Below are 11,068 nucleotides of genomic sequence, written 5' to 3'. Positions count from 1 at the left end.
GATCGTTTTAATTTTTTATATTTCTATAACTTATGCCACCATTGGTTTTTCTTTAAATAAAAAAAATATGCTTTATGTTACAAAATTAGATAGTGCCAAATTGGTGTTTGGACTTGACCAATTCTGAACTTTTTGGAGTAAGACTTTTGTTTAAATATCGAGATACAATGTCTCGAGTTACGATCTATCGAATTATGAAGAAATGTTCTGAAAATTCGGTTGTATTAAAGCTTAATACAATTCCAAAGTTCAACACAGTTGAATTTGTGGTTTTCTTACTGTGAAGTTTGGACACAGGTCTATTTTTTGAGTATTAGTCACATTTCACTATAAACTCCATTTCAAATTAAAGCTTGAATTAAATAAATATATTCGAGATGTATGTATATTAACGAATGATGTATACGTAAATGTATACTTAGTAACCAAAATTTTCCATTTTCACAAAAAAAAAAGAAATACATGGCTTTATTTAATGGCAAAATAAATGATGACAGAAAGCCTACAATAATATTGTAGATTTTTATCTACATCCATATCCATAGGACATAGGACATATTTCCACCTTTGTAAAGCAAATTTAATTGGAAAACAAATCAATTTTGTTCCCTCTTTTAACACAGTCGTGCGTTTATATCAGTTGTTTGAAAGAAGCCATACAAATAAACAAACCTATATCAAAATAAATGCTAAAACAAAACTCATTTATTTTTGACTATTCCCATTAATTCTCTTTAATGTAAAGAAATTCGAAACATACTCTCTCTTTCCTTCTAATTGATCTCGATATCTGTACAAACTGAAACCCATAAAATTATAACGGCGATTTAAGCACAACAAAAACTTCTTACAGACCGTTTGTTTATTGTGCATTGATAAAATTGGAATATCTACCAGCCAAACATTAGTTTAAGGCTTGAGGCTTTGTATAAGTTGGATGTTCGCCGAATAGTCTCTTATTCTCAATGTACAAAGATTTTTTACCACGCAGCTGTTTACTTTCAATGATTCAAATCTGCAGTCGGCTTTGTTGGTCGCTCTTATAAATGGGCCTGCAATTAGTCGCTCTATCGTAGTTGCGGTTTGGTCGGTTTCTAGGAATATCAATTTGATTTCTTTCTTGAATTAATTGTGCATTGACCCTCATTTTTTTCTCGCCGTTATTTTTGTGCTAAGAAAAGGTCAGTAGCTGAGTTTATAAAATCCTTCGAAATGATAAAAATGATAGTGGATGAGAAATCATTGTTAATTTTGGAACTTATATAAATAAATCGAACCCTTTATGATTTTTTAATATCTATTTTAATATCATATTTTTAATTAAAATAATATATATGCAAGTGGGAATTGAAGATACTCATTTAACTTATAGCTAGTTTTTCAATGATGTGCTAATTAAAAATGGTTAATTCTTTAACTAAGATATAATTTTCTCTGTAAGTTGTCACAAATATGTTGAAATGGATGTGTAATAATGTGTAAATCTCCGTTCTTCAATCAGCAAACAACGTGGCAATACAAAACATACGAATTTTCATAGTGGAATTGTTTTTCATTCTTAAAGATTGTGTATACGTGTCTGTCAAAAATAATTCTTTATTTAAGAACATATTGCAGGATTTGACTCAAAGATAATCCAGGTCGTTCGTCCTTGGTATATTACTGAAGACCATTAAAGTCTTTTGTTAGTAAAAGATTTTTTAGAATTAGTTCATATAGGTTCCAAAGTTTTACTCTTAACATACATATGTTTAGACAAGTAAATATTTTATCCCTCTTTGATTCTCATTTTATGAATTGTGTTTTATAGATGTCCAGAATATTAGAAGAATCACCAAATGCTCAAATCAACAAAAGCATCTTGCAACGTTACATTGATTTACCAGTAAGTGAAAATATTGTTCTAGCCACTTACGTCTGGATTGATGGTACTGGTCAAGATCTAAGATGCAAGGATAGAACATTGGATTTTATTCCAAGTGGTCCTAAAGGTGAGTTATACATTCGCTGTTGTTGTTCATGTGTTTTGTAATCAATATGAAAATAAAAATTAAAACGATATAACCAACGAAGTTTTGGTAACCAACTAACCGATTTTGATTTCGAAATTTGAACGCTTATAGTGATGTAGGGTATACTAAGTCCTAAAACATCAAATACCTCTAAATTAATTGTTTCCAAACCAGAGATCCGTATACCATGGTCGTTGTGGTTGTTCTAAACTTTTGTGTTTCACCTAAAATAAGGTCTTTTTGTGTCATGTCGGACTGTAGATTCCATGTCCATGTAGTCAACGATGTCAGCAGCATTTTAATTAGAACGACCCAGGGTGCAATTCAGGCTGTCTTGCACGTTGTATTTCTTCAAGTTTCACCGATATAAACCGAACCGAACTCGAACAACCCTTCTCTGAAGACATTAGGTTTTCGCCTTGAAAATATGTTCATGTCCTTGCCTCATGTAGCAGAGTAGGGTTATTAAGATTTTACACTGGGATAACATTAGGAAGCAATTTAATATTGTTTCTGGAAGCAAAAAAATTTCATCAAAATCTAGGGAACGATGCTATGGAGGAAGTAAAAAAAACACCACATGCAATTAGTTTTTTGTTGTTGTTATTTTCAGTATTTTTATAGATTCCTGTTTATATTTTTAACCTGGGGATTAGTAAAAACAAATAAGAACACTAATATTATTATTGCTCGTATATGCAACGAAATTAAGCCAGTTCACAGCGGCAGCATTCAATACAATTACACAATGATAAACTAGAGATAACAGATCTATACCCAAACCTTATTGATAATAATGTAATTTTGTTTACTTATTGTTAAGGTCGTCTATAGGAAATTTGTTTTAGCTTTTTATTTCTTAATTATGTAAGAATTATAACTACCAGCGACTGCTATCTGGGGTAATAGGTCATTTACGTGGTAGTTACTTCATCAGAATAGGTACACCCTTGTTATCTTTAATGTTTTATTGGATTTCGAGCAAATTTACCATTAAAACAAATAACTGGATATTCCTAAGTGTAATTTAATAATCATACTACCATTTTGAAAAACATGGGTGGATTAAAATCGCTAAATATTGGCGAAAACACCTTAAGAAATAAAACAAACAATAAAGGATAAACCAGTACTGGTATGGTTTAAAAACGACCATTGTAAATAATGCTCTATCCAGACTTCAGATACAAACATAGTGGAGGTAAAAAAAAATAAATGGTGGTAAAAAAAATGCAAAATAACACTCTAAGACGAGTACATTTTTACATGTGCTACCAGTTTTGGTGGATTAACGACAAGAATAAAAGTAAAAAACAGTTGTTATTTGTAATTTTAGGACAGTAAATAGAATGGTCATTGGTCCCAATCTTCTTAAATGGCTGAATTTTGAAAAGACACCATTACTTCACCAAGAACAGAATTGTATGCGTTTAAGGTTTTTGAAATCCTTTACGACATGAAAAGTTGAGTGGTATTTTTTGTTATTTTTGGATCAACGAACATTTAATTTTGATGTCTTTGGTGAGTTAAACTATCAGTTTAACATTCTGCGAAAGGAGAAACCATTTTGAGACCAACTTCATTGTTAAAAAAGAAGTGTTAAGGCATGGAAGAAAGTAATCTACTACGATAATACAAATAATAAATTTCAAACGCAAGGAATTTTCACAATTATTTGTAAATGATTTTCAAAAAACTTTTCCTTAATTCTCTAGTATTTGTGAACCAGTATACTGAATTTTTCAACAGGACCACGCCTCCTACCACAGTAAATGCTCTGTAAAATATTGGGAGGAAGTGCAAATTTAGGAAGTACTTCAGTATCTGCCATAGAAAACCCTGAACCTTTTGTTGAAAATGTTTGGAAATGGCTAGCCCGTACTGATAAAATTTGTGATAGTCGATTTTAAGACAAAAATATTTCCTAACCCACCTTTAAACAGTTTAGGGAAGAGATTCAGATAAATTGCATAAAGAGATTTAACAATACAATTCCTGGACAGTTTTGTTATTTTTGTATGAATAAAATCGCCACTATACAAAAAATAAAATAAGTAAAATACATTTTTGAGAAGAACTTGGTTTAAATTAATTTCATGGACCACTTTGATATCATTCTCTATGTGTACCTATTCTGATGAAACAAAAAAATAACTCAGTTTTTCGATGTGAAATGCTTTGCCATAGAGAAACATGAAAAATAACCACACGTTTTGAATTATTTTTTTTTTCTGATTCTGCTAACATTTTAAACAATGACTTGATATCAAAAAATTATTATTTTTCCAACACTGTAAGGAAAAAAATAATACCGAACATTTGAAAAGTTGTGTACCTATTCTGATGAAAAGGAGTGTACCTATCCAACAAAAAAGTTTCTCAAAATTTTAGACCTTAAAATTAAGATTTAGCTTTCGCCCTCTGCGTTTAAGGATTAACCACACAAAATACACGTAAGTTTGAGTCTATTCTTTTAAAATTTGTACAGCAAGTTACTCAGGATTCAACTATCTATAAAAGTGTTTCATGTGACTTTATTGTGGCATCCACCAGTGAGATAAAGCAGGTCACGAAAGCCATTTTTACATGATTTTTTGTTTTTTTTTTTTTTTTTGGTTTGGTCTTAATTTGGTGTTATTGTTGATATGGCTAAATCTACAACAAAATTGTGTTATATAGCAAGTAGAATAGGTATTTAATTTCCTACAAAGAATATTACGGACTTGAGTCTTTGTAATTGATATTTCTCTAGATAATAAGATTCTAATCTTTAAGTGTTAATAAAAGAAAACCTTATATGTATAACAATTTTTTCAAAATAAGCTCAGCTACAAGTTTCTCGAACACAATATTTATCTAAAACAAACCTTTTAAAATACAATTTTTTTGAACTTTCACCCCGAAAAGGGGCTAAGCGGAAGAAAATTCTCGATTTTTTCATAGATTGTAATCCACCTCAATAATAAGCAGTACCAGTGTAGCAAAAATCAGCCTGTTCCAAAATTTTTCCTTGAAAAAGTCTATTTTTACTGGGCTAATAGATTTTACTAGATGAGATAAGATTTCAAAAAAAAAAATATTTTTAGATTTTTCAAAAAAATTTCATCCAAAGGACTGTTTTGCCAAAAAAAAAAAAAAAAAAACTATTTTTAAAAAAGTTGTAAAACTCCAAAATATTGTAAACTATACATGACTTTATATCCTTTTTATTAACAGATTTGCCAATTTGGAACTTCGATGGAAGTTCAACTGGCCAAGCTAATGGTACCAATTCAGACACATATCTACATCCCGTAGCTATTTTTAAAGATCCATTCACACGAGGCAACAATATTTTAGTTATGTGTGATACATACAAATATGATGGTACACCTACCGAAACAAACCATCGCAAGACTTGTTTGGAGGCAATGAATAAATGCACAGCTCAAGAACCATGGTTTGGTATTGAACAAGAATACACATTACTTGAATTCAATGGTCATCCATTGGGTTGGCCAAAAAATGGGTTCCCAGGACCCCAGGGACCTTACTTTTGTGGTGTTGGAGCCAATAAGGTAAGATAATAATAATGCTGGTTAAAGTGGTCTCTCATTTCCTTTCAGATATTTAATATTTCAAAAAGAAATTCATTTCCATTATCTTTTCCATTAGTTTTCATTATCTTTTCCTTTAAGGTTTTTGCCCGTGATATTGTGATAGCTCATTACAAGGCTTGCTTATATGCTGGCATTAAAATCGCTGGTACTAACGCTGAAGCAATGCCAGCTCAGGTAAGAAAATTGTATCAACAAATCAAATAAATAAATAAATAAAATAATTTTTCCCCCTGTTTTAAGTGGGAGTATCAAGTAGGACCATGTTCAGGCATTTCAATTGGCGATCACCTCTGGATGTCGAGATTTTTGCTTCATAGAATCTCTGAAGAATTTGGCGTAAGCTTTTTCTCAAAATTATTTCTTGTAAACAAATCAAATGTAAATAAAAACTTTGTTCATTTAGATCGTTGTCACCTTCGACCCTAAACCAGTGCCAGGAAATTGGAATGGTTCTGGAGCTCATATTAACGTATCTACATTGAAGATGCGTTCAGACGGTGGAATCAAGTAAGAGTCTTGTTGTCAGGCTTTTTAAATAAATTTTACTTAGTATGTTTCTCTTTTAGAGAAATTGAGAATGCCATCCAAAAGCTTTCCAACTGTCATGATCGTCATATTCGTGCCTACGATCCTAAACAGGGTAAGGATAACGAACGTCGCCTAACTGGATTGAACGAAACTAGTTCAATCAATGACTTTAGTTATGGAATTGCTAACCGTAACAGCTCCATTCGTATTCCACGTAGTGTGAGTGATGATGGTAAAGGTTACTTTGAGGATAGACGTCCAAGCTCTAATAGTGATCCTTACTCCGTTTCTGAGGCTATCATTAGAACAATATGCTTGGATGAATAAAAACAAAATTGTTGAGCGGGTCAACAATAATATAGCACAGGAGAAGGCATTATTTGTATTCATGCGCGTGTGAATCGCGTGTGTGGAAAATACTAATTTATAAACATTCTTAAAGTTGTTATAATATTCTCGTTATTAAAAATGTGTGTTCAATTTTATTTCTTTGCATGGAATATAAATATTTAACTTGTATAACAAAATGATGTTTTGATAATGTCTAGTGTTTATTTAATTTGCTATTCAAGTTATATTACAATTTTACAGCAAAAGAGTTTAATATTTTGTTTTTAAAAAATATGTGTATGGCGTATACGTACTTTTTTTTTATCTAGGTACAAATTACATGCAATTCTGTTTTTTTAACTAATTTTTTTTTGCTTATACACCCACCGAAATAATTATAAAGGCAGTCGATTTTATTCGTTTTTAAACCATATAAAAGATATTTAATTTTTACTCCTTGCACGAATAAGAAGACAAGTATATACTAGATTGTTTGCGACCCTTTATTTTTATTTAATTCGTTACACTTAATTTAAACAATTATTTTTTGCGTTTCTCTGGAGCGAAATAATTATAAAGGCACAACTGATTTTCACATTAAAAGTGTGGTTTATCGTAACCAAAAGTAAGCAAAACAGTTGGAAAATTAATTTTAACCCATTATAAACATTTTATAAGTAAAATTGTTCAGTTATTTTTAAATAAAGTGTGAAAACCCTTGACGCAGGCAGAATTAAGGCTGACCATGAAGAGGGCTTGTCCAACCGCGAAAAATCTGGAGGATTAGAAAGGTCCGATTGTATAATTGATAATTTAATTTATAAAGGTGACAAGTATGGGTACCTAAAACGATTAGGAAGGAAACCTTTGGTCGAGAGAGCTCCAAAGTGACAAAAAATTAAGTTATTTTCGTGAGAATTTGACAGCAAGGGAAGTTTTCTAGAAAATAAACTTGGTAGTGGGAGTACGATAAGTGCAACAAATAATTAAATCGGACTTAAGCCATTTGTATGAAAGAAAATGTGGAAAACCGTCGCTCTTGCCAAGGCATAAATTTTCCCGCCTTCGCCTCGGTGAAAATCATAGATTCTGCGATGAAAAATGGAAAAACTTTTAAGTTCACCAATGAGAGAAAGTTTAATTTGGATAGCCTAGATGGTGTACACATCGGTTCTGAAGTTTTTTCAATAAATTTAAGCCATTTTTCTTGTTTATTGCTAAAAATTCTTATCAAGCGCTTTTAACTTTCAACATAAATAAATTTATACAATTTATTTAATATTTTAGTGATTTAAAAATAAATCAAGAAATTTGGATTTTTTTTTGCATGATCACTGAATACTTTGGTATATTGAAACGCTGAAGGCTTCTCTGAAAAAATCACTCATATGGCACAACCGACACCCCATGAAGGAGCCAGAACTAGTGACTAACAAGAAAAATTCGCAGTCATTCTTGCCATTCACCACCCGCTAATTCCGAACGGCTTCGCAAGAGGCAGTACCTCTAAAAAAATGTTTTTTTTTTGTGGTGGTTGTTTTTAGCCATGTTTATATAATTTCACAGTCATTTTTCAAAATATAAATTTGGATTTTAGATTCAAAAATGCTGCTGCCCAAAATTAAAGGATAAATACAGGATAAACACAATTTTTTTAAGCTGGTTTAAGGACACAGAATTAGCCTTCCAAGTATAGGCGTATCCTGGAAAATACAGAACAGATAAGACCCGCTAAGTTACGATAGCTATGGTGTTTAAGTTTGCATGAATGTAAATGTACACTGAAGGAAAAAGGGATGCCAAAACAACGTTAAATCAATGAAAACCACTTTTATTTAACTATTAAGTATTAAGTTAAAAATGATAATTTTAAAACGCAAAGTGGAAAAAAATTTGATTGTTTTTGAATAGTTTTTTTTTTTACTAAAAAGGAACATTAATAGAAGTAAATAGTAGTTTATCTTTGAAGCAAATACGTTTCTAGTTGAATATGTTTGTTCCTTCAGTGTATCTATATACCTAAGCAGTGCACAAATAGTCAGTATGCAAAAGGAAAGAAAAGGAAAGGCGCATCCAGTTTAACATTTACGTGCTTCAATTTCTTTACCACTCCCGAGCTGTCTTCCCATTCATCAGATCAAAAGAAGCATTGGCTACATGCAATAATGATGGATGGGTTAGATAGTCTTTGAGTTAATTTATTTGTCTACCTTACTTTACTTATGAACTGTTTGGGGATATGGCTAGATATTCTATACCGAAACATCTTTCAACACAAAATAAGAAAGTTGCACCCAAATGACATGTAAATCCTTGGCCCCGAATGCTATAGGAGTATGTATCCCTGTTCCTTACAGCTCCAAGGCCATCTTACCCTCTAACCAGTCCCGAAGGTGCATAGACTTCATGCAACTAGTGGCATTAGGTTAGGATATTTCTGTCATAGGTTTATTTGCAGTATCGTTTGCGTGTCTGTTTTTACTCTTACTATCTTCTCACCCTTACACCCGTTGTTGCATATGCACCATGCGACGTTTGACGGGCAAATGCGATACCTCGTCGTCGTTGGTGATGTGCCTTTTTAATTTTGTTTTTTCAAGTCACTTAGTTGCATTTATAAATTTCAAGATGTTATTGCTTGAAATATTGGATAGTTCCTTTAAAACATTGAAGAAATGCCTTCCGAGGAATTTAAATGTTAAAGGTCACATGGTGCTGGACAGTGACAGGTAAGGAAGTATCCTCTTGCTGTCAGTGCTGATTTTCATTTTATTCTTGTGGTATCGAAGTAGGTTGTGTCCAGTAATAATACTCACAAAAAGAAGGTTGTTAATTTTTGTTCAAAAGAGTTACTTTTTCCATCTTAAGCTTTTAGTATTTTGGCAATAATTTCTTTTTTGTGAACCAGTATCAAAAGTTCTCAACCTCTCATTTGTAATCGTTAGTATTGCTTTCTAAATGACCTGCTTATTATAATATGTCATCAAATAATATTTTTCCTACTGTTGCCATCCATTTCCTATGCGCTTTATTTTATGCTGAACCAAAAACTTCCAATTATTTTAATAGCTGAAATAGTTTTAACTGCCTCTTGGCTGTCGATGAAAAAGGTGATATCAACTTGTGTTGTTTGAATTGTTGAATTAAGCTTATTATTTGGGCGTTAACTGAAAACATTCTAATTTGAGTCAAATGGTATACATACTTTGGAAAATCTTAGCATATCTTTAGGAAAACAATTCTAAATTTCTTTTAATTGCATACTTATTCAGCAAGATTTTGAAATAATATCGCTAGTTTCTAATCTTAATTGAATGCGAAGAATACCTTTTATTATGTTCGATTCAACCAATATGCATTGCTGGTCCTTTCAATAACAATTTATAAACAAAACTATATACAAACAAATTGTAGAACACAAAATGGAAAAAAATGCAAAATAAAACTATTAACTTTAACTTGACTATAATAAGTGAAAAATCTCTAACAAGGAACTTGAAAAAAATTATATTTTTCTATTAAAAAATCGAAAAATGGATCGAACGTACTTTCTCGTATGGTAAAAGTTGATTAAAATTTGTAAGCTTTTAATGTTTAAAATCGTCAAAGATGAATTTTAATTAATTTTTAATTAATTAATTAATTAATTTTACACGAAATGTAAAAAAGTTATAGTATGTATGTTTATGCATAATTTTTTTTTTATTTACAAAATCATGTCCGATAGATACCTAATTAAAAAAAAAAAATTAAAAATCTGTTTTAAAATAAAACAGATTTTTAGAAGAGTAGAATAAAGAATCAAATAAAATTTAATTTGATCTTGGATTTTCTGTAAAGTGGTGCGTTGTCGAGGTATTAATAGCTAAAGTCCGAAGTATGCGGTTTTTGGTTTGAAAACTTATATTGAAAGCCTAAAAAATCGCAGAAGAGTAAAACAAAAAGAAATTTTAAGCTTAAGAAATAACCTTAATAACCCTATTAGTAATTATTTTATCAGAAAAAAAATCCACTTTCCTATGAAGGAAAATAAAAATGAAAAAAAAAAAATTTTAATTTTGGTCATGGGAAACTTTTAATACATTAACTACGCCATCTATAATACACTAGTATTTTGAATAGTTTTACATATCATTACATACATGTACTTTGAACTACAATAACAAGCACGTTTGACCAATTATAGTACATAAATGTATTATCTACTTAAGAAATCACAGTTCCATTTTTTACAAATACTACTTTTTATGAGTTTTATCGCTACATTTTTTGCACAAGGGTTAAATTACTAGTATCTCTTCAAAACAAAAGAAATCGTTAAGGTTGATTCTTATAATTCCTGATTGAACTCTAAAAAAAATCAAACAATATTTGCTTTTTTATAATGTTTGTAATAGAAACGCTATAAAATTAATAAATTTGAAATGTTAGTATGGGAAAACATGTTTCGATAATCTAAATATGTATTGTTAAACAAACAAATTCAATCATTATCTTTAAATGTTAAAGTTATTTAATTGTGAAAATTTAAGCCACACAAATACAGCAATTTATGACTAATAGAAGACATCCAAATTTTGTTTAGTTCTGAATAAATAG

The 11,068-nt window shown here is 30.6% G+C and overlaps 1 protein-coding gene across 1 annotated transcript; it reads left to right on the top strand.

Moving 5' to 3' along the window:
• The first annotated feature begins 907 nt into the window (after positions 1 to 907).
• On the top strand, positions 908 to 6,666 carry LOC129908599 (glutamine synthetase 2 cytoplasmic-like). Its single transcript, XM_055985221.1, has 7 exons — positions 908 to 1,181; positions 1,811 to 1,991; positions 5,229 to 5,569; positions 5,690 to 5,785; positions 5,852 to 5,947; positions 6,015 to 6,118; positions 6,178 to 6,666. Exons 2-7 carry the CDS (start codon positions 1,811 to 1,813, stop codon positions 6,464 to 6,466), a joined length of 1,107 nt encoding a protein of 368 aa, XP_055841196.1. The 5' UTR covers positions 908 to 1,181; the 3' UTR covers positions 6,467 to 6,666.
• The last annotated feature ends 4,402 nt before the right edge of the window (positions 6,667 to 11,068 follow it).

This window comes from Episyrphus balteatus, chromosome 2 (assembly GCF_945859705.1).
Source record: "Episyrphus balteatus chromosome 2, idEpiBalt1.1, whole genome shotgun sequence".
NCBI lineage: Eukaryota > Metazoa > Arthropoda > Insecta > Diptera > Syrphidae > Episyrphus > Episyrphus balteatus.
Note: the sequence above shows the minus strand (reverse complement) of the source record. Positions and strands in the feature narration are given on the sequence as shown.

Bases quoted from the DNA above. Each gene is read 5' to 3' on its own strand.
- LOC129908599 (XM_055985221.1), top strand. From the start codon at position 1,811: ATGTCCAGAATATTAGAAGAATCACCAAATGCTCAAATCAACAAAAGC. The intron at 5,570-5,689 runs GTAAGATAATAA...TTTTCCTTTAAG, and splicing joins GTGGTGTTGGAGCCAATAAG to GTTTTTGCCCGTGATATTGT. The intron at 5,786-5,851 runs GTAAGAAAATTG...CCCTGTTTTAAG, and splicing joins CTGAAGCAATGCCAGCTCAG to TGGGAGTATCAAGTAGGACC.